At 50.5% G+C, this 23,541-nt stretch overlaps 1 protein-coding gene across 1 annotated transcript in view; it reads left to right on the top strand.

The window, feature by feature from the left end:
* The window catches only part of EPHA1 (EPH receptor A1), a 172,880-nt gene that overhangs the window by 114,848 nt on the left and 34,491 nt on the right, over positions 1–23,541 (top strand). Inside the window, exons 5-6 of the mRNA XM_015428123.1 lie at positions 17,173–17,328; positions 20,174–20,509. Coding sequence (XP_015283609.1) covers positions 17,173–17,328; positions 20,174–20,509 — 492 coding nt within the window. The remainder of the gene's footprint in view (positions 1–17,172; positions 17,329–20,173; positions 20,510–23,541) is intronic.

Genomic DNA, 23,541 nt, shown 5'->3' on the forward strand with positions numbered 1-23,541 from the left:
CACTGTAGCCCGCTGAGGGCCCTCCCGTTCCGAAACCCTGCCTACCCCAGGCTCCGCCCCCAAAATCTCTGGGTGTTTCCTGACCCAGAACTGGCCACTCTGCCCTCCTCCCTCGCCACTTTTACCTGTCGTGCGATTTGCCACGTTCGCCAGTTTCCAGTCATTCACCAAAAGGGGTTGTCTTTAAATTCATAAAGGAATCTCGCCTTCCTTGGCTACCGTGAAGCTTCCCAGCTCCTAAGGACTCGCAATAAAAACCCAGCAAATTTGGCAGCTGTACCTGTGCTTACATCTCCGTCCCAGGTGTCTCAGTTTGGCAGCGGAGCCAAGTGTGCCTTTGAGAGCAGAGCTAGATCCAGAACCTTTTGCCAGATCCACCCAGTGTTGAGAGCGTGCCAGAGGTACACCTTTGTTCCCAAGCCCAGGGTGGGGTCCATTCCCAAAGGGATCAAGAAAAGGGCTAACGAGGGGATGACGGGGCCAGAAACAACAACAGCCACGTCATGCCTTTTTTATGGGGACCAACCAGGACGACACCTAACAAGGTGCAAGTCTTCACGTTCTCCAGAACTCTTCATCAGGTTGGACGTTAAGAAACAGAAATGGAGGAGGGAAAGGAGAGAAAAAAATAAGGGTGTCTCACTATGATATTAAGACCTTGTCTTATAAACATCCCGTATGAGAACTGGGATGCTTATATAAGACAAGGCCTTACCATCTGGGTATACAGATTTTAAAACCGTGCTAGTGTTGAATTATACCCTTGGCCTTCTGGGGAGAAGAAGCAGACAATGGTGGCACTCTATTAAAAATACAAAAACTAGCTGTTGAGAGGTGGCAGGGCAGGGGTCATTTCGTAGAAAAAGAGGTGCAGGAGCTCATTAGCATAACTCATTAGCATAACTTGTTTGCATATGCCACACCCCCTGACATCACCAGAAGTGTGTCAGAAGGCAACACCCACCGCTCAGACTCCACTGGACTGTTTTGGATTGCTAGCTATTGGAGGGGGGGGGGAACGTGCAGATCTGTCCTCGCAGAGGAGGGAGAGCTTGTACCTGAATAAAACTTGGTCTTAAAGGTGCCACTGGACTGTTTTGGACCGGGGGGGGCTCTGCAACTTACCTGGCTGCTTCTTGCTCTGACTGAGGGCTGCTGGGAGCAGGGGGTGGGGCTTGTTGCATGTGCCCGCCCCCTGGGCTCTTTACTGCCGGAGCTCCGCTCCTCTGCGCTCCTGCAGGAAATGACCCCTGTGGCAGGGCATATCTCATAGCTCAGATCTTTCCTATATCTTGTAGGGATGCCACCCTCCAGGTGGGGCCTGGGGACCTCCTGGAGTTAGTGCTCATCTCCAGCCTACAGAGATCAGTAGACCTGGCAACCCTCATATTTTGGCGTGTGTAGGATAGGAAAACCCCCACAGAATCCAGCTTTCCTGAGCCCAGGATTTCCTGAGCCCACAGAGAACCAGCGTGGTGTAGTAGACAGAGTGGCAGGTTAAGACCCTAGGCGACCCGAGTTCAGATCTCCACTTCTATCATGGAAGCTCGTTGGACGACCTTGGGCTCGTCACAAAACTCTCAGCTGCTTTGAGTCTCATCTAGGGAGAGAAAAGTGGGATGTAAATAAATAAATGCAAAAATGTGTGAATCGAGTACAGGAATTGTACAGCTTCCTTTCATAAGGTCATCACTAGGGGGAGCCTCCCTCTGTCGGTAGCTGGGTTTCCGATTCCAGGTCGAGAATTTCCTCTAGAGAGTTGGGGATCGAGCCTGGGGAGGGGGCGGCGCCTCAGCAGGGATGTGATGCCACAGAGTCGCTGGGCCCAGTCAAAAGGTGGTCTGAAAGGGTATGTTCGAGCAGGAGTCCCCAGGTGGTCCCCGCGGGAGCCATGCTGCCCACCTTTTCTGGCACCTGCCAAGTGTTTTTAGCAGTGGGCAGGGCCAGCTGGGGCTTTATCCCAGCAGGGCTTCTGATTGGGCTTTGGAGTGGGGGGGGGTTTCCAGTGGCTGGGGGCGTGGGTGTTGAACAGACCCTCAGAGGTTCAGAGAGGTCTGGTTCAATTCTGGCTTTTGAGTTCCCTAGCTAGGGTTGGGAAACACTTGGAGCTGCGGTGGCTCAAGTGGTTAAGACGCTGAACTGCAGGCTGTGGAAGGTCAGTAGTTCAGCAGTTCGAGACCCGGGTGCCGCATGACGGAGTGAGCTCCCGTCTCTAGTTCCAGCTCCTGCCAACCTAGCAGTTCGAAAGCAAGAAATTGCAAGTAGATAAATAGGTACCACTTCGGTGGGAAGCCGAGATCTGACAAGATCGGGCTCGCCTGGGCTATTCGGGTCAGGGCGGCCTCTGGAGATTCGATGGGCTGTGCGGATTTTTTAAAATGCTGTTTTGACAGCAGCTGCCACCACAGCACAAGGCTCTTCACTGTGTGCTTGAGAGTAAGCTGTGGCAGCCATTTTGCAGCTGCGCCCCCCCCCCCAAGCCGCGTTAGAATTCCGAAGGTGCCCGCGGGCTCCAAAAGGTTGGGGACCCCTGTGATCGAGAAACCTCGCCCACGCAAAGTGAGGCTGGATCGCAAAGTGTCTGGGTGTTCTGTATAAACTCCATGCTGTAAGAAAACCAGGATATAAATCTAATAAATCAACTCTGCTGCTTTTGCTGTGTGTGATGTGGAATACCCAAAGGCCAAGCTGTGACTTTTCTGTTGGTCCAGGAAAGGGCAGCAGGAGTAGGGCTGCCATATAGAAAAATCTTACTGGCAGGGGAGTGTCCTGTCACTCTGGTAGCTGGCTGGGGACGTGCGCGTGCAAAGCGCGCGCTTCCGGATCGTCACCAGAAGTGACGTCACACACTGGGCGGGGGCACGCCATTTGAGGGGGAAACAAAAAGTTTTCCCCTCAAATGGCGTCGCCCCGCCCCCAGCGTGCGACGTCACTTCCGGGTGACGCACCTGTGGGGGTGGGGTTTCCCCCCGGGGCCCGATCCCGCGGGAGCGGGAATGGGGGGGGGGGGGATTCCGCCCCCCCGGGGGGATTTGGGAACCCTAAGCAGGAGATAGCTGTGGAGGGATTCAGTACTGTTGCAGTTGAGTAAGGAACACTGATTCTTGTTTGGTTCTTTCTCTGAGTTCAGCACTGGGTGGACTGATTTTTGGCCTTGCGTTCTGGAACACGATCTCTTTCCAAGTGGCCGGGAGCGTGGATGTTGAACAGACCCTCAGAGGTTCAGAGAGGTCTGGTTCAATTCTGGCTTTTGAGTTCCCTAGCTAGGGTTGGGAAACACTTGGAGCTGCGGTGGCTCAAGTGGTTAAGACGCTGAACTGCAGGCTGTGGAAGGTCAGTAGTTCAGCAGTTCGAGACCCGGGTGCCGCATGACGGAGTGAGCTCCCGTCTCTAGTTCCAGCTCCTGCCAACCTAGCAGTTCGAAAGCAAGAAATTGCAAGTAGATCAATAGGTACCACTTTGGTGGGAAGGTAACAGCATTCCGTGCGCCTTGGTGTTTAGTCATGCCGGCCACATGACCACGGAAACGTCTTCGGACAGCGCTGGCTCTTCGGCTTTGAAACGGAGATGAGCACCGCAACCCTAGAGTCGGATTCGACTGGCTTTCGAGCAAGGGAACCTTTACCTTGTGGGGTGGAGCTTGAGGGGGGAGGAGTTTGGGGAGGGGAGGGGCTTCAATGGATTATAATACCATAGAGTCTACCTTCCAAAGCCGTTTTCTCCAGGTAAACTGATCTCAGTCGCCTGGAGATGAGTTTTATGAGAGATCTCCAGCCAGATCTCTGGGAGTTGGCAACCCTGCTCCTAGCCATAATATAAATTAAAACGGATGTGCATAAAAACAAGTTACAAAACTTATGAAACAGCAGAAACATGAACAAGTGTCTAAATCTGAGACTTGATGCCCCTCCTGCCTTCATTGTCCTTGGGGTCACATATTGATAAGAAATATGTCTTGAACAAAGCTTTGGCTCACTGGGTGGGTGGGTGGAAGGGAAGTGGGTTTATTTATGCATGATTCCGTCCTGTTTCCCAGCCTCTGGGATGGAACCCAAAAGTGGGTCATGAGGCCTCTGAAACTGCGTTGCAGGCCGAACCCTCTCTAAGGGCCATTCCTGCCCTTTCCCTTCCTCTGTTTTGCATTTTGCAATCAAGATGTGGCCCTGGAAACAGTATCTTCCATGTCAGCATTTTTACATATCCATGTCGATCCAGTAAAACATGTCCTGATGGTGAGCTTCTGAAAATCTTACGACAGATTGGAGCGACTAATGGAGAAGGAGAGGATGGTCAGAGACTGGAATGTAACCTCCGTATGCAAAGGCTGTGTACGTCCGTATGCCGCTTGCTTGGGACTCACAGTGCGGGCAGCTGTGCTCTTTGTGTGACGGCTGTTGGTTTCTCAACAACATCTGTAGCAGCAGAACAGAGCAAGAGTCCGGTAGCACCTTAAAGATTTTAAAAAAAAATTGTGGCAGGGTAGGAGCTTTGGTGAGTCACTGCTCACTTCTTCAGATAACAGCAACATCTGGTTAGCCACTGTAGAAAACAGCAGGCTGAACTCGTCGGGTGCCAAGGTCATGGTTTGCCTAGGGCACCAACAAACCTTGGGCCAGCCCTGAATGGGTTGCCATCAGTGCTCCCTTTAACCTCTGGAGTCTTGTGAGCAAAAAATCTACTTTGTGGCACTAAAGTTGTGAGCGAGTGATTTGGCTGCTGCATAAATTTGTTTGCTCTGGAGCCACCCTTCCTGAGCGAAGACAAAAGTGTGTGAGCCGGAGGCTAAAAAACTGTGAGCTAACTCGCACTCACTCGGCTTAGAGGGAACACTGGTAGCCGTACGAAGGAAACCTGGACTTGTGGGTCGCCGTACGAAGAAAGGTTGGGAACCGCTGCTCTTTTGTTGTTGCTGTTCAGTCGCACAGTCGAGTCCAACTCTTTGCGACCCCATGGACCAGATCACGCCAGGCCTTCCCGTCTTCCGCCGTCCTCTGAAGTTTGCTCAACTTCATGTTCGTTGCATCCATGACACTGTCTAACCATCTCATCCTTTGCCGTCCCCAGAGGTCATTTCGGGGGGGAACGCGGGGGAACACAGTTCCCCCGGGTGAGGTGCGGGGGGCGGGGCACATGACGAAGCCCCGCCCTCTGCTTCCAGCTGCCCCGCTTCCGGCCCTCATTCAGCCAGGAGGAGGCAGGAGAAGAGGGAGGGTAAGTTGCTTCCTCCCCGCCTTTCCCCACCTTCCCCCAGCTCTTTTTCTACGAAATGACCCCTGGCCGTCCCCTTCTTCTTTGACCTTCAATCTTTCCCAGCACCAGGGTCTTTTCCAGTGAGTGCTCCCTTCTCATTGGGTGGCCAAAGTCTTTGAGCTTCGGTTTCATTATCTGGCCTTCCAGGGAACAGTCAGGGAACCGCTGCTCTAGGGGAGTGCCAAACAGGCACAGGCCAGGCTGAGACCTGCTTTTCTTTAATGACTGAACAGCAGCAGCCGGTGTGTCTTTGGAGATGGTCCTTTGAGGGAGAGCCAGATCTGCTTCTTCCTGGTTCTGTTTTCCCGGGGTGCAGAGTCTGCTGCAGGGTACTAACGGGGTGCTGTCTCCCGCCGCCGAAGATGGAAGCGCCCGAGCCTCCCTTCTGTTTAATGAGCCCATCCAGGCCTCATTAAAGATAATTGCCGGGTGAGCCGGAGCCACAGCCTGCCTCCCCCACAGCGGGGAGGGGCGTCTCGCGGCCTCCTGGTTTTCCTTTCCCAAATAGGCAGCCACCTTTCCATTGGTCTGCGAGGTTGCCAACCTCCAGGTAGTGTCTGGAGATGATCCCCCACTATTACAACTGATTTCAGTCCACCTGTCAGTCCACCTGGAGAAAATGGCCTCTTTGGAAGGTGGACTCTGTGGCATTGTACCCCACTGAAGTCGCTCCCCTCCCCAAATCCCACCCTCCTCAGGCTCCACCCCCCCAAATCTCCAGGTATTTCCCAACCCAGAGCTGGCAACCCTACTCTAGTGGAAACGTGAGATCTCCTGGGATTACGATGGATCGCCAGGCTACAGAGATCCGTTCCCCTGGAGAAACGGGCGGCTTCAGAGGGTAGAGTATGGTTGCCATACTCTAAGGCAGGGGGTTCCCCTGATTTGGGGGCTTCAATCTGCCACCAGCCAGCTGGCCTGTGGGGGAAGCCTCACCCCCAAACTGCATCCTCCTGTGTCGACATCGTCGGCGTGATGACATCACCATGCCGGGCACATCGTGCATCGACACTAGCCAGTCGCTTCCTGGTGATGTCATCGGGCTGACGACATCGATGCAGGAGGGGGTAGTTCAGTGGCGGGGCTTCCCCACCTCCGCCAGAAGATCCAGGCACAGAACCGGGACCCCCCCCCTTCATTGGAAGGCAGGTAAGACCTGGCAACCCTAGGGTGGAGTCTATGGCGGAGGTTCCCCTTCCCCAAATTCCACCTTCCCCAGGCTGCACCCCCCAAAAAATGACCAAGAATTTCCCAACCTGGAGTTGCCAACTCTATGCGGTCTCCCTCAGGACTGAGGACGGCACCACGCAAGATACAGGGCCTAGGGGTGCCAGCCTCCAGGTAGTGGTTAGAGACATTCTGGGACTTCAGTCGATCTCCAGGTGACAGGAATCAGTTCACCTGGAGGAAATGGCCTCTTTGGGTGCTGGGCACTATCGGAGTCCCTCCCTTGCACAAATCCCACTCTCCTCAGTCTCCACCCCCCAGAATCTTCAGATATTTCCCAACCAGGAGCTGGCAACGCTACCCCTGTATCCATTGGCGACCCAGAAACGAGAGGAAATGGCGGCTTTTGTCAGGTGACTCATATCTCTCGTGAAGGATTATGACAGGCTGTCCCTGTTTTGGCTGTGAAGAGGTCTTCTCACAAGTCGGTTTTTATTTTTGCTTTTTGGCATATGTGTAAAACCGTAAAGCAGGAATTCAGAGCGGTTTTTGTCCTGCAGATCAGGGGTGGAAGGTGCAGCTCGTCGCCCAGTGTGCAGGCAGTCGCGAACCTGGATTGTTCAGTTGTCTGATGTGTGACCGGGACCTGACAGATAATTTAATCAGAGGCGCTCCTCTCCGGAGGGTAAATTGCCTGAACGTTGACACGCAACCCAGCCATTGTTGTCTTCCCCCAAGGAAATTGAGCTGTCTGTTCTTAATTAAGAAAGATAATCCATCTTTTAATCAGCAATAATTACCCCTGGGTTCCAAGACAGACCCATCCCAGAATCCAGGACCTTTGTAAACAGAGCCGCACCAGAGGTGGCTCCTGGCAGCTGTTCCTGCCAACTTGTGTGACGTGTTCTGACTCCAGTGTCTTCTGTCTCCATGATGCGTTGGAATCTCCCATGAGGGCAAGTTCTCACAGAAGAGACAACCCTAAATCAGGGCTTAGAGTTGCCAGGTCCTTACTGCCTGCCGGCAGGGAGTCCTGGGCTGGCTGCTTCCCCGGAAGTGATGTAACCCGGAAGTGATGTCATTGCACCAGGCATGTCACTCTGTGGTGACCAGAGTTTTTAGCCAAATGCTAGAGGGTCTCTCATGCAACATGCCTGGGTGATGTCAGCGTGCCGGGAAGGTCGGGTGTGGCCGGGCTGACCGGTGGTGGATTGGGGGTATGGCAACCCTACCAGACTTCAGGTTGAGGACTTGCATTACTGAATGAGTCTCTGTCCCCCCAAAATACTTCACATGTAGAAAATGAGGTTAGGCCAGGAAACGTCTCACTAAAAGACGAGGGAAACCCTTCTTCCTGGGCCTCTGTTTTTCTGAAGCGGTGACATCAAGATGCTGGTTTATCACCTCAGTAAGAACAAGGCCTCAGACAACCCTCTTTCATTATGTGTTGGGGTGGCGTTACAATAATAAGGGAGGGGCATTATTTGTAAATAAGGGAGGGCAGGTTTGCAAACATACCTTGAAAAATGATTTTGTTTCTTCATTTAAGGCCTGTTTTGACCTGCTTGCCCTTAAGAGTCCCAAGGGTGCAGATCTACTATGAAACTAACGAAGACTAAATTTCAGGGCCCCTAATCCGGGAGGGGTCCTGAGACAACCTTTTATTTTCTTTTTAAATGAGTGAATTTTTCTACAAAAATGATGGCGTTTTTCTAAGCGTTTGTTATTAAAATAAGATTATTTTAGTGACGGACTCATAAGCCAATGGTTGAGAAGGGGCCGTCATAACAGTGCAAGCTTCAGGGTCCCAAAAATGTAGGTCCACCGCTGCAGCCTCCAGGTGGTGGCTGAAGGTCTCCTGGGGTTACAACTGATCTCCAAGTGACACAGATCTGTTCGCCTGGAGAAAATGGCCTCTTTGGAAGGTGGACTCCCATGGCATTAAGCCCCATCGAAGTCCCTCCCCTCCCCAAACCCCGCCCTCCTCAGGCTCCACCCCCAAAATCTCCAGGTGTTTCCTCACCCAGAGCTGGCAACCCCATAATACAGCCATAATAATAAAAAAACAACTACAATTAATACAGTTAGACTCAGGTCCAGTAGGACCTTAGAGACCCACAAGAGTTTCAAGGTATAGGAATTCCGGTTTATGGCGGCACGCGGAGCAGACTCATCTCCCGGACCTCCCGGGGATGAAATCTGCGCACCAGCAGATAGGAGGGGGGCGATGTCGCGCTACCCCCTGGGAGCCTGGTTGAAAGGCTCCTAGCCATGGGACTTTTGAGAGGTGGCCTCTTCGCCAGCGCGATGCTGGGGAATCGAGGCGCTTCTCCGTCCCGACGGTCCTCCTGCTGTGTGTCCGTATGGAACTAGTGACGCTGACCGGGACAAGCGCTGGAGATCGAGCGGTTTAAACGGAGCTACAGCGAGGTCGCAAGACCGAATATGAACTGAGAGTCAGATTAGAGCGTATAAACTAATTTAAAAGAAAGCTCCCACCCCATGGACTAGAAAGTAAAGTGAGCGGGGGAGGGGCCCCTCCCATGTGAATGAATTAAAAAGCGAAGATTCGAGGGGGGAGCGGAAGTAAAAACGCTGAAATCTGTTGGGGGAGACTTACCAGGGCGCAGATGAGTGTATGAGCATATATTCAGAGACTTTAGCAAATTTTCGGAGAGTAAACAATCCATAAAGATGGCGGGGAAGAAGACTGAGAAAGAAAAACTTTTAAAAGCGAAAGTAACTGGGAGCCCTCGTCCGGAAGAAACCACCGAGTTTGGCTAAAACGTTGGCAGAATCCCTGCGCCCCCTGCTGGACCAGATGACTAATCTCGAGGAACAGCTGTCAACGATGAACCAAAGCATCACTACTCAGCAGCTTCAACTGAATGAGACTCTAAAAATTACAGAGCAAACAGCTGAGAAAGTGAAAGAAGTTGACACCAATACTCAAAAGGTGAAGAAAAAGGTGCAAAAACTGGAAAAGAAGCAAGTTTCTACAGAAGAACAACTTTTACAGCTACAAATGGAGAAGGCAAACCTGGTCCTTTGATTCCAAGGTGTCCCAGAATCTAAAGGAGAGAATCTGAAGCAAGTGATGAGCAAAGCGTTAGCCCCAGTGACAGATCTGAAGGCGGAATACCTTATGAGCGAGATGGATGTAGCCTACAGGTCCTATTCAGTTTATATAAAGAAGAATAATCTGCCTGGGGAAATAGTAATAAGATTCTCGAAGAGGCATGTGAGGGATTCTATCCTGAGAGCGACTGCGGAATCACCCTTGAAAATTGGGGGCAATACTATCAGGATCTTGAAAGATATCCCATTTGAAATAAGACAAAGAAGAAAGAAATATAAAGACTTAATTCTTTTTCTTCAAAAAAGACAAGATAAGAAAAAATGAAGGCTGAAGGACTCTGAATTGTGCCTTTGAAAGTATAGTTTTTAATAATGAGATGCTCTGAGGTTTTTCTCCAACAGTTAAAATTAAGATTTAAAAGATATTTTAGCATGTCTGACTAAGTTCAAATGATATTAGTGATTTAAGAAAAAATTATATTCAAGCTGTTTTAATGATCTCCTACTCTTGGGGTTTTTGGTAGTAGTTGTTACTTTTTCTTTCTCCCTAATTGTAGTTCCCTTCCCTTATTTTCTTTGTAGTTTGTAGTCCAATTAAAAAATGCAATAAAAAATCCCCTCCGGGGGGGCAAAAAAAAATAAAAGAGTTTCAAGGTATAAGGACTCAAGAGTCAAAGCTCCCCTGGCATCCCATGTTTTACCACAGACCAACATGGCTGCCCTCTGAAGTGACAACAAATACAGCCAGTTTGGTGTAGTGGTTAAGTGCGTGGACTCTAATCTGGGAGAACTGGGTTTGATTCCCCACTCCTCCACTTGCACCTGCTGGATGACCTTGGGCAAGCCATAGTTCTGGCACAGCTGTCCTTGAAAAAAAGAGCAGTTTCTGTCAGAGCTCTCTCAGCCCCAAATACCTCACAGGGTGTCTGTTGTGGGAAGGGGGAGGGAAAGGAGTTTGTGAGCCGCTCTGAGACTCCTTTGGGTAGTGAAGGGCAGGGTATAAATCCAATCTCCTCCTCCTCCTCCTCCTCCTCCTCCTCTTCTTCTTCAAACAATATTAGAAACAGAAGCGGTAGCAGGGACATAAAAAAGGTTTAAAGGCAGTTTGAATTCTGGAAACACTTCGAATTTTGAAAAGCCACGTTAAAACAACAATATTAACAACAGCAGTAGAGAGAAGTTTCGTAGGAAGAAGAATCGCCCAATGATAAGGGATTATACGAGGACATGAAGGAGTTAAAGAAAGTTTTTTCCCCCTCCCCTTCCTGCAGTGGGTGCTGCCACCTGCTGTCCTGTCTTACCTGTGTTATTTTAAATAAGAGTGTCCTGCCCTGTTACCATCCCATTCCCCTCCCGTTGGTGACATAATGCAGAAGCTTGGTGTCTGCCGTGCCTAAACCTTTCGTGCCTGTTCTCCTTCCCTACCTTTCTAGCCACCCACGCAGCCATTTCCCACCCAGTTTGCGTGTCTGCGGAAGGAAGAACTCGTTCTTGTCTGGCACAGTGGCTCTCTGCTCCTATGCGTGTGAAAATTATGGGGCAAATTACCATAAAAGAGGCTGTGATATGGGCAGGTCCGGGGAAGCCGCTGGGAAAAGTCTGGGGCGGGGAACTGAAAGGACTGGTTAGATCCAAGGTTTGTTGGTGCCGGTTCTAATGGGTGCCTTAAGGTAGGAACCTGATTTTCTAGGGAATGGGCATCCATATTTATTTATGCTAAATATTTCCTCCCCGCCTTTTGAACCATTTCCGGTCCTCAACCCAGTTTCCAGGGCTGTGTGTGACCATCCTCCAGTGTGAAGAAGAGTTAGGATCTAGGATGCAGATAAGCAGAGAGGGCCAGAAATGCTGCAGAGGTATCTTCACAGGATTCTTGCTGTTCCAAGCAACACTGTCTTCTGGTGCTTAGCTGGTGTTATTTGCTCAATGCCCACAATGTACAGGTGTTTCTTGAGACTTCTGGGCACTGTTCCAAGCGCTCTAATGACAAATAATAATAATAATAATAACAACAATTATTATTACTATCATCATCATCACTTTTTTGCTGTTGCTATTTATTTATCCACTAGCAGTAAAGCCCGTTGTGGAAATAAATACAACGAGATCTAGAAAGAAGCTCTGGGGGAGTGCTCTGGCTTTGGGCAAACAGTGTCATTTTGCTGTGGTGACCTCAGCAGGGTATAATGGCAGAGTCCACTGTTTTCTCCAGAGGAACTGATCTCTGCTCCCTGAAGAGCAGTTGTAATTTTGAGTGATCTGTAGCCCTCACCTGGAAATTGGCAACAATTGTTACCCAGGACGAAATGGCTGGTTTGGAGGGTGGAGTCTATGGCATTCTACCTGTCTGATGTCCCACCCCTCCGCAAACCCCACCCTCTCCAGGCTCCACCCCTCAAATCCCCAGGAATTTGCCAGCCTGGAGTTGGCAACCCCATCTCCTTCCCAGCTAACCATCAACCTACCATTATCTGCCCCTTTGACTTCAGCTGACTTCCGCCCTCCCTTCTGCAGAGCAATTGTAATTTTGAGTGGTCTCCAGCCCTCACCTGGAGATTGGCAACAATGGTTCCCCATGAGGGACTGAGTGGTTTGGAGGGTGGAGTCTATGGCATTGTACCTGTCTGAGGTCCCACCCCTCCTCAAACCTCACCCTCTTCAGGCTCCATCCCTCAAATCTCCAGGAATTTCCCATCGGGAGTTGGCAACCCTATCAGGATTGGCCCCAATATGTTTTCTCCCAAAGGCCAAAGTAGGTGACTGGACCAAACTAAGTTGCCTACCATCAGGCACTGAGGGGAAAGTAGGGTTGCCAACTCTAAGGAGGGAAATACCTGGAGTAGGGGAAAGTCAGCTGCACAGCAGGGGGTTGAAGAGAATGGTTTGATGGGTGCTGGGCCAAGATTGGCAACAATAGTTCCCCAGGAGCAAATAGCTGGGTTGGAGGGTGGAGTCTATGGCACTGTAACCTGTCTGATGTCCCCCTCTCCGGCCTCCACTCCTCAAATCTCCAGGATTTTCCATACCTAAAGCTGGCAACTTTATCTCCTCCCCTCTCAGTAGCCTCTTATTTTGCCTTAAATTGGTTTTGATGCCAGCAGAGTGAGAAAATGCCAGAGGCTCTGGGTGGGTGCCTCATCGTAAATGCACCAAACAATTCCTAAAGATTTGCCAAAACACTACTCTGTCGACAAATTGCAGCACTTTGAATTAGCACCAGAGCTTTAAGAGCTCTCCAGCTGTCACCTGGAGACTGGCAACAGCTTGTTTGGAGGGTGGGGAGTATGGCATTGTATCTGTCTGAGGTCCTCCTCTTTCTCTTCCTCCTTCTCCTCCTCAGACCCCACCCTCAGCAGGCTTCATTCCTAAATTATCCTGGAAGTTTCCAACCTGGAGTTGGCAACCCTATGTCCTTTCCAGGTTTGCGGGGAGGGGGGTGAGTTTGAGGTGTGGAATGCAGTGAAGTCCAATCAGCTTCCATATGCAAAAGACCTTGAAGGTTCCATATGCAACTGACATTCCAACTGCCTTGCGGGGAGGGGGGTGAGTTTGAGGTGTGGAATGCAGTGAAGTCCAATCAGCTTCCATATGCAAAAGACCTTGAAGGTTCCATATGCAACTGACATTCCAACTGCCTTGCGGGGAGGGGGGTGAGTTTGAGGTGTGGAATGCAGTGAAGTCCAATCAGCTTCCATATGCAAAAGACCTTGAAGGTTCCATATGCAACTGACATTCCAACTGCCTTGCGGGGAGGGGGGTGAGTTTGAGGTGTGGAATGCAGTGAAGTCCAATCAGCTTCCATATGCAAAAGACCTTGAAACGCTGGGCGGGACTGCACAAAGCAGCCAGTCAACCCAGCCAGCGTCTTCTGACTGACAGTTCAAGCGTCCATACACTAAAGGGGCCAAATTTAGAATGTTCATATAGAATGTTCTTACTCAATTATATATAAGGAGAGATTCCATTCACACTATTCAATCATTCAGTTTCTAGCCTGCTTCTCTCTGTTAAAGCCTTGAAATGGGTAACTAATAACAGCAATTCACAGTCAACTCTGTGAAATCACTTATAGCCCTGTACGGTCAAATCAAGAGAGAGAGACAGTTTCAGACCAATGTCGGGTGCCTCCCAAATATTTTTTGTTCTCAACAGGCATTTTGTTGGTTATTAGTTAAAGGGGGGGGAGGCAGAGGGGGAAGGCTTCTTAGTCACGCCGCTGTGGTGCAGTTTTCCCGGATGAAAAGCCATCGTGAGAGACCGAAAACGTCTCTTTAATACATGATAGTCATTTTTATACTCTTTGCTGGGGGGAAAAGCAAGAAAGACACATAGTCCATATTCGGTGACAAGATGAGTTCTTTGATCTCTATATATTACGCAGATTGGATAAATTTGCCTAATTTTGCAAAACTGGGCTGTTAAAAAACCCACCTATTTAGCCCTATTCTCCTTTTCCTATTGATGGGGAGAGAAAGGGCGGGGGGGGGGGGGGGACGGACACGGACCCTTTCTGGCATATTGTGGTATGCCAGTGGTTTCTCAATTAAAAGTGATCTCAAATTGCCCAGAGAGCAGACAGGTGTAATCAATTGCCTCAAACCGCAGACTGAAGCGCCCAGTGATTGACATGCCCAATAATTGGCCCCTTTGTATAGGTGTCATTTGTTTTTGCTCTCCAGTGAGTAACACCAGACATGATAAATCCCAGTTTCTAAACCTTAATCTCCAATTGGCTAATCCAGATTTACAGGTGAAGAATCAGGCCGGTCCCCTCAGCACGATTGGGACAATCCCAAAGAAAGACTCCACCTCTCAGAAGGATTGTTTTGAAAAGGAGAGGCAGAATGTACTGGTTCCATCTTTTTAGGGATGCCAGCCTCCAGTTGGGACCTGGGGACCCCCCCGGGATGATATCTCCAGAGATAAATTCCCCTGGAGAAAATGGCTGCTTTGGAGGGTGGACTCTGTGGCATTGTGCCCCACTGAGGCCCTTGTCCTCCATAGGGAGTTTCCCAACCTCAGGCTTCCCAAGCACTTACCGTGATTTGGAGGGGGACACAGACGCCTTCGCAGGATCATTCCCGCGGGGAAAACAGACGCGCCGCACCATGCCGTCGCCAGGAAGTGATGCCGGGCAACGCTCTGCCAATGGGGCTGGAAACTCGATGGTACCATCACGTTTTCAGCCCCATTGCCAGAGCGTCGCCCAGCATCACTTCCTGGCGACGGCATGGTGCGTTACAGGGAGGAATGGTCCGGCCGGGGAGCGTGTTTTCCCCTCCGGATCGCAGTAAGTACTTGGGAACCCTGCCCAACCTGGATCTGGCAACCCTAACTCCCACCTCCCCGCTGGTGTCCAAGGGGGACCGAGCAACCCTCTCTAGGAGCCATAGGTCAGTTTTTGAAATCCCAGCCTAGCAAATCCAGGCCAAGGTCTGGAGGCCAGTCTGCAAAATAATATCACTGTGGAGAAACTGAAATCCCTTTCCTTTCCGGAATTGCTTGTTTGACGCCTGTTGTTTTTGTGGTTTAATTGAGACCGGTGATAAATGACACCATACGGGGACGTGGCTGTTTGGGGGTGGGATTTCCTCCACTGGCCAGTTGGCCGGTGGCGGACAGAAGTCCCAAAAATGGGGGGACTGGCGACCCTAACTGGTGAGCCAGCCGTGGCCCTTCCGGGACAGAAAAGATCTTGCCACTGTGGTGCGTGCTCTGTTTATCTTCAGAGGCCCTGCTTCGGTTCCCCCCCCTCCCCGAGGCTAGATGGGCTTCTCTGGTGATGGCACCAACATTTTGGAACCACTGTTCCCTCTAAGCCGAGTGAGTGTGAGCTAGCTCACAGTTTTTTAGCCTCCGGCTCACACATTTTTGTCTCCCCTCAGGAAGGAGGGCTCCAGAGCAAACTAAGTCATGCAGCAGCCCAATCGCTTGCTCACAGCTTTAATGCCAGCAGCTCACAAAGGAGAATTTTTGCTCAGAAGACTCCACAGCTTAGAAGGAGCATTGTTGGGAACTCCTTCCTCAGGGAGGATTGTCCGTCTCCCTCAGTCGTCGTCTTCCACAATCGCCGTCTGCCACCAGCAGATAAAGACAGTTTCATTTGGCATGCCCACAGTAACGGTTATTGGCCCTCCTCCCCGGTCGTGGTGGGCTTTTCTGACCCGTTTTTATTGAATTATTTTATGATTTTAAATGGTGGTTCCAATGTTTTAATATTTTTACGTGTGCCAGCTTGAGGACTCCGACTGGGTAGGAAAGGGGCACAAAGAGTTTCTAAAATAAATACATGATTTACGATGAGATTCTGTTTGCATCATTTATGCTTCATTTATTAGTCTGCATAATTTATTCTGGTTTTGCAAGGGCAAGGAAGAGATAGGGAACGGAATCCTCCCCCTCCTCCCCCGGTATTTTTGTCAGAAATCGTAACCGTGTTGATGTCGTGTCTGTGATGTTACACCTTTTGCCATGATAATTCAAACCTTCTCAACATACAAAGAAGCTCCTCCATTACAAGGAGGATCTCCACACCCAAAAAGGAAAAAATGCACAGCTTCGACAATCGTATTTTAAAAGTCACCCCTCTAACCAGTAGATTTTATTTTTGGCCTACCATCTCTTTAGAGCGTACCTTCAGATTCCAAAGTCTTCCATAGACTAAAGCAGGGCTTTTTTTCTGGAAGAACGTGCCGGGACAGAGTTCCGGAACCTCTTTGACAAAATTCTTTTTAAAATGTTTAAAAGTTCATAAGTTTTCTATTTCCCTCTTGAGAGTCCCAGCACCTCTTCCATCCACCCCCCAAAAGCCCTGAACTAAACTGTCTTATTAACTAGAGCAGTCTCCCAAGACCTCAACAGACAGGCAGAAGCATTTACAAGAATTGCCACTTTGCAGGTGGGTTGTCAACTCTAGGTTGAGACATTTCTGGAGATCAGCGGGTAGAGTCTGCGAAGAACAGGGTTTGGGGAAGGGGGGGGGACCTCACTGGGGCATAGTGCGTAGAGTCCATGCTCCAAAGCAGCCATTTCCTCCAGGGGGAACTGATCAGTGTTGTCTGGAAATCTGCTGGAATTCCAGCAGGTCTCGACTTGAAACTAGCAACCCCAGAGGTCATTTCGTAGAAAAAGAGGTGCAGGAGCTCATTAGCATAACATTAGCATCACTTATTTGCATGTGCCACACCCCCTGACATCACCGGAAGTGTGTCAGAAGGCAACACCCACCGTACAGGCTCCACTGGACTGTTTTGGATTGCTAGCTATTTGGGGGGGGGCATGCAGATCTGTCCTCACAGAGCCTTACCTAAACTTGGTCTTAAAGGTGCCACTGGACTGTTTTGGACCGGGGGGCCGGGGGGCTCTGAAACTTACCTGGCTGCCTCTTGTTCTGACTAAGGGCTGCTGGGAGCAGGGGGTGGGGCTTGTCGCATGTGCCCGCCCCCTGGGCTCTTTACTGCCGGAGCTCCGCTCGTGTGCGCTCCGGCAGGAAATGACCCCTGGACCCTATTTTGCAGTCTTTGTTATTCAGCATGCGTTTAATTTGTAGATTCAAATCAGTGTGGAAAAGATAAGAAGGGATGCAGTGGCTCTTAAGTCTAGAAAAGCACGGCTTCTGTTAGCCTCTGATGTGGCGGCGTTCTGAGCTCATGGTCTCTTTCCCAAACCTCTCCGCAGCTTGCCAGCCAGGGTTCTTTCGCCACTCGCCGGAGATGGACCAGTGCCTCAAGTGCCCTCCGAACAGCTCCTCCAGTTCTCCGGGGGCCACAGCCTGCCCCTGCCTCAGAGACTTCTTCCGGGCACCCAGTGAGGACCAAACTGTTGCTTGCACACGTAAGTCCCCGTGCGGGGGGCAAAGGGGTAGCCAGGTAAAGCAAACCACTGCTTTGCAGTGTGAATCCCAAACCTGAAGAGCCAGCGTGGTGTAGTGCTGAGGGCATGAGACAAGGATCTGGAAGACCCAGGTTCGAATCCCTGCTCTCTCATGGAAGCCTCCTGGGTGACTTTGGCCCAGACTAACCTACCTCACAGGGATGTTGTTGTGAAGATGAAATGGAGAGGAGAATGATCTTATGTGCTTTGGGCCCCCATTGGGGGAGAAAGGCGGGTATAAATGAAGTAAACAAAGACATAATATAAAGAAGATGCTGCCTGGAATCTCTTGGAGGAAAGGCACATTAAAAAGTGACTAATAGAGTAATACTTGCCTCAGAATGCATCTATTCATGAGGCTGCGAGATCCGTCCACCCATTGCATTTGATCCAATTAAACAGGGTGGATACATGCAAACCCCGACACCCATTGATTCACTGATCTGAATCTCTTATCAACCTCCAAGGTTTGCCTCACCTCTTAGTGCGTGAGAACTGCACTGGCCCTTCATGTGTTGGGCCAAACGTGTATTTTTACTTTATTTTATTTACTTTATTTATATCCGGCTTTCCTCTCCAATGGGGACCCAGAGCAGTTTACGTCATTCTCCTTTGTTTCATCCTCACAACCACGGCTATTTTTGGGCAGGAACGCACAGGAAAGGAGTTCCGGCTGGCTCCCAAGTTGGCCACGCCCAGCAGGAACTCATTAGCATAATAGGCCGCACCCAATGGCAGCAACTCATTAGGATTGGCTACAATTAGGGGTGTGTGGCCTAGCATGCAAAAAGCCCTGGGTTTTGACAACAAACAATTTAAAGAGAATGATAAGCAAAAGGTGGGTGTGGCTGGATGACCACACTTCTGGTAACATGGGGGTGTGGCCTAATATGTGAATGAGCTGTGCTGTCAGGGTATGGCCTAATATGCTAATGAGTTCCTGCTGTTGGGTATGGCCTATTATGCTAATGAGTTCCTGCTGGGCTTTTTCTACAAAAAAAGCCCTGCTCACAACAACCCTGTGAGGTAGGTTAGGCTGAGAGAGTGTGAATGGCTCAAGGTCGCCCAGCAAGCTTCCACGGCAGAGTGGGGATTCGAACCTGAGTTTCTTCAATCCTAGTCCAACACTGGCATATGCACCACTTGTGATCTATGCCCAATTTGTGTAGCTGAGCTGGGCCCAGGAGTAGTGGGGAAGGAAGAAATTTAGGCTCAGGGGTCTTAGGAATAGTCCCGTATCCTCCAGAATCCATTAAATGTGCTCTTTAAGGCAGGGGTCACCAACCTTTCCAGACCCAGGCTCCACCTTTAACTCTAGGTGGGGTTGCCAACTCCAGCATGGGAAATTCCTGGAGATTTAGGGGTAGTGTGTGTAGAGGGTGAACTCTGCAGAAAGGAGGGAGCTCAGAGGGAACGTGGAGTAGGGCTGCCAGGTCCACTTACCTGGCCGGCAGGGGACTCCCGACGTCCTTCTGGGAAACTGGAAGTTCCGCCCCCAAGATGATGACATCACCCAGAAGTGACGTCAATGTGTCAGGGGCAATGCTTTGGTTTCTGGGCAAAACTCTATGGTTAATTTGGCTTCAAGCCATCAGGTTTTGCCCACAAACAGAGCATTGCCCCCCCCCCGACATCCCCGACTTGATGATGTCACTACTGGGTGATGTCATCACGGTGGGGCCGGCACTTCTGGTTTTACTGGAAGTCACTCAGGAAGGTCAGTTGGGGGTGGGATTTCTCCCCACCGGCCCGCAATGCCAGCAGCGCAAAAGAGCCCGTGAATGCGTGGGCTCCCCCACCCCCACGGAGGACTGGGAACCCTACGGCATGCTAAAGCACCCGTTTCCTCCTGGGAGACTGTAGGCCGGCGATCCGTTGTAATCCCAGGAGGAGTCCAGCCCCCATCCTGGAGGTTGGTAAGCGTAGTTTGCAGCCTGAGATTGGGTGAGTTGCAAGCACATGACATAAGGTCACATGACGTCACAGAACTCAGGGGAGGGGGGAGGAGCCAGAGTCTCTGGACCTGCCCATGTTATAAAAGGATCTTGTCTGCCTCCACCTTAACCCCACCTGGCTGTCCCATTCCTCCTCTCAGTGCATGTGCAAAGACAGACAGGAGATGTTGCCCCTTTGCTTCTTACAGAAGAGGAATAGCAGCAGGCGTTCCCAAAAAACAACGACAACGACAACAAAAAAACCGCCCTGTGGGGGACTTGCAACCAGTAGGTAGAGCTCTGCAGACCACCGAAGGCTCTCAACCGAGGGGCCAGGGTTGCCGGTCCCCCAGTGGGTGCAGGGGATCCTCTGCCCCGGCTCCTCGTTCCCGCCTCCACTCCAAGCGGAAAGGCTAAAATGGGACAATGGTGTGAGGTCACTTCTGGGGGGAACCATAGAGTTTCCAGCAATTCCTAGAGAGGTGAGACATCACTCCCAGATTGCCCTCAAAGTGACGTCACGCTTAACGACATCTGCTTTGAGATTTGAGATTTTCACAGAGAGGTCCTGACATGGATAGCTCAGGCAAGGCCGATCTCGTCGGATCTCGGAAGCGAAGCAGGGTCAACTCTGGCAAGTACTTGGAAGGGAGACCTCCAAGGAATACCAGGGCTGGGACGCAGAGGCAGGCCACCTCTCTGGAATCACCTCTCTGAAACGTCCAAGCCCCACTAGGGGTCGCCAGAGGTCAACCATGACTTCCAGGTGTACACACACAAACAAATACCCGAAAAAAGAAAGATTTTCACAGAGAAGTATAAGAGCTTCTTCAGGACGCAGCTTTAATGCACACTCTCCTTTGCTTTTGCAGGCCCCCCTTCCGCTCCACGCAACCTCAGCGCCTCTCTTTCGGGGAGTCAGCTTTCCCTCGCTTGGAAGCCGCCCCTCGACCAAGGCGGCCGCAAGGATCTCTCCTACAGCGTCACTTGCGAGAACTGCAGACACCTATTGTGTGAACCCTGCGAGAGCGGCGTGGTGTTATCCCCCAGCGCATCAGGCCTGACCAGTCCGTCCGTGGTTGTGGATGGCCTGGAAGCTTACAACAATTACACCTTCACTGTACAAGCTCACAATGGGGTGTCGGCGCTCAGCCCCACCTCGCACAGCAGCGCCAGTTCGGCTGTCCCGGTCACAGTGGGACATGCAGGTGAGTCACTGGGAAGAGCCAGGGAAAGCGTGGAGAGCATCCAAAGCACAGGAAAACAGCAGTTGTATCCTGTGTTTGCCAGTTTGGTGTAGTGCCAGTTTGGTGTAGTGGTTAAGTGTGCGGACTCTAATCTGGGAGAACCGGGTTTGATTCCCCACTCCTCCACTTGCACCTGCTGATGTGACCTTGGGTCAGTCACAAGCAGTGTTCCCTCTAAGCTGAGTTAGTGTGAGCTAGCTCATAGTTTTTTAACTTCCAGATCACACTTTTTTGTCTGAGCTCAGGAGGGATGGGCTCCAGAGCAAACTAATTAATGCAGTAGACAAATTGCTCACTCACAACTTTCATGCCAGTCACTCGCAAAGTAGAATTTTTGCTCACAAGACTCCACAGCTTAGAGGGAACACTGGCCACAAGCTCTGGCACAGCTGTCCTTGAAAAAGAGCAGTTTCTGTCAGAGTTCTCTCAGCCCCACCTACCTCACAGGGTGTCTGTTGTGGGGAGGGGAAGGGAAAGGAGTTTGTAAGCTGCTCTGAGACACCTTTGGGTAGTGAAGGGCGGGGTATAAATCCAATCTCCTCTTCTTCTTCTTTTACCTCACAGGGTGTCTGTTGTGGGGAGGTGAAGGGAAAGGAGTTTGTAAGCCCCTCTGAGACTCCTTTGGGTAGTGAAGGGTGGGGTATAAGTCCAATCTCTTCTCTTCTTCTTTTACATCACAGGGTATCTGTTGTGGGGAGGGGAAGGGAACGGAGTTTGTAAGCTGCTCTGAGACACCTTTGGGTAGTGAAGGGCAGGGTATAAACCCAATCTCTTCTTCTTCTTCTTTTACCTCACAGGGTGTCTGTTGTGGGGAGGGGAAGGGAAAGGAGTTTGTAAGCCCCTCTGAGACTCCTTTGGGTAGTGAAGGGCGGGGTATAAATCCAATCTCTTCTTCTTCTTCTTCTTCTTCTTCTGTGTCTCCTTGGTGTTGGCTGCCAGTTGTGTGTGTGTGGATGCGTCTCAAGCCTACAGCTGTCATGGAGGGGAGTTAGGTGAGGCTGGTGAAGCAAGTTAAGAGTGTTGCAACTCGACAGCACATTATCACCATCATCATTATTATTATTATTACTACTACTACAAGAACTTGCAGGGATTTCGTTTGTCCTTCTCCCCACACCATACAGGCGTTTCCTCTTTCCCCTCCTCTAACATAGTCTCCTTCCCACAGTGACTCACGAAGGCTCACCCCCTCCCACGATTTTGTTAGTCTTTCAGGTGCTCCTGGACTCTTGCTCTTTTCTACTGCTACAGACAGACTAACACGGCTGCCCGTCTTGATGTATCTCCTTCCCACATGTCTACCCTTTTTCAGCCTTTCCCCACGTTGGCTGACACTGAGGCATGAAAGCCTCAGCCAATGGTGTTTGAGGTTGCCAAGCAACCTAAAATAACCCCCCCGGGATCTCGCAACATAGTCTCGTGAGATCTCAGTTGCTGTATTGGGTTTTTTGTTTTTAGTTGCAGACATTGTTTCTATGATTTGGGAGGTTAGCCCCCATTTTTTTAAAAAAGGTTTTAGATTTTTCTGCAAACCTTGGGCTCCCCCACTCCATTCTCAGAAACAACTCCCTCTCCATACATGGCCCTGTGGCACATATTCCTCATCTTTATTTTCGCCCTGAGGGGTCCAGCACCTCCTACAGTCAGAATGGTTGTCTGGAGAGGTCCATCGCCTCCTACAGCCAGAATTAAGTATTGCAGGCTATATTAAGTATTGGTACATATTTTATTCAGGCCAAGTTAAGTATAGATACATGATATACACATTAGGCATTTGAAATTCTCCAGAAGGGGTATATAAATGCTAAGCATCACATCAATGTCTTGGAATGGGGAGGTCTAGCTTCCCTGGGAACATGTGGCAAGCGCAAAGGTCTGCCATGCCACTTGTGGAAATCCTACATTACTATCCAATCTATCTACCTATCCCATTTTTTGCCCTGTTCCTTCTAGGGTTGCCAGCCCCCCCAGTGCAAGAAAGGGATCTCCCGCCCCCACGACCCCACACTGCTGATCAGCTGACTGGTGGGGAACTTACCAGGAACAGGAGGGAGGCCCAGGCTATGTCATTGATGACATGGCAGTGTCACTTTTGGCGTGTACCAGTAGTGATATCATCACATTGGTGATACCGTGGCAACCCTCTGGTATTTGGACAAAAACGTTATAGTAGAAGCCATTTTTACCATAGAGTTTTTGCCCAAATACCAGAGTGTCGCTGCAGCTTCGCAATGTGATGATGTCTCACACTCCACCCTACTTTCTTCACAGAACTTAGGGAAGCATATATGGTTTATCCTTGCACCCTTCAACCATGTGAGATACAGGGTTGGCAGTTCTGTGTTGGGATGATGCTGAGGAATAGAGCAGTGGAAATAGAGCCGTGAAATACACCATCTTGCGAAATAACATCTAGAGCACTTTGCAAGGTATAATTTATTTATTTATTTATTAGATTACATTAGATTTCTTTCTTTTCTTTTTTTTTTTGGTTTCTTGACTGTCCTTCTCTGTTTGCGCGGGGCTCAGGACAGTTTACAACAAATTAATTCAGTGCACTGTAAAATCAGTTAAGACTATGAAACTTCAATATTAAAAACATTCAAGCATTTAAGTATTATGAAGACATTGTAAAAACAAGATGGCGGCGCGAGCATTCAGTCACGGAGGGGAGGGTGCCAGGCAGATGTAAGGAACCGTCGCTGGCCTCAACCAAAGGCCTGGTGGAACATCTCCGCCTTACATGCCTTGCGAAACCTTAACAGGTCAGACAGGGCACGGATGTCATTCGGGCAGAGAGTGCCACCAGGCTGGGGCCAGGGCAGAAAAGGCCCTGGCTCTGTTCAAGGCCAGCCGGATATCTATGTAGGGTTCCCAAATCCCCCCGGGGGACGGAATTCCTCCCGGTTTCGAGCCCCGATTCCTGCTCCTGCGGAATCGGGGCCCGGGGGAAACCCCCCCCCCCCCTCAGTGCGTCACCCCCTCGAGTCACC

Source organism: Gekko japonicus, unplaced genomic scaffold (assembly GCF_001447785.1).
Source record: "Gekko japonicus isolate JY-2015 unplaced genomic scaffold, Gekko_japonicus_V1.1 scaffold1321, whole genome shotgun sequence".
In the NCBI taxonomy this organism is placed as follows: domain Eukaryota; kingdom Metazoa; phylum Chordata; class Lepidosauria; order Squamata; family Gekkonidae; genus Gekko; species Gekko japonicus.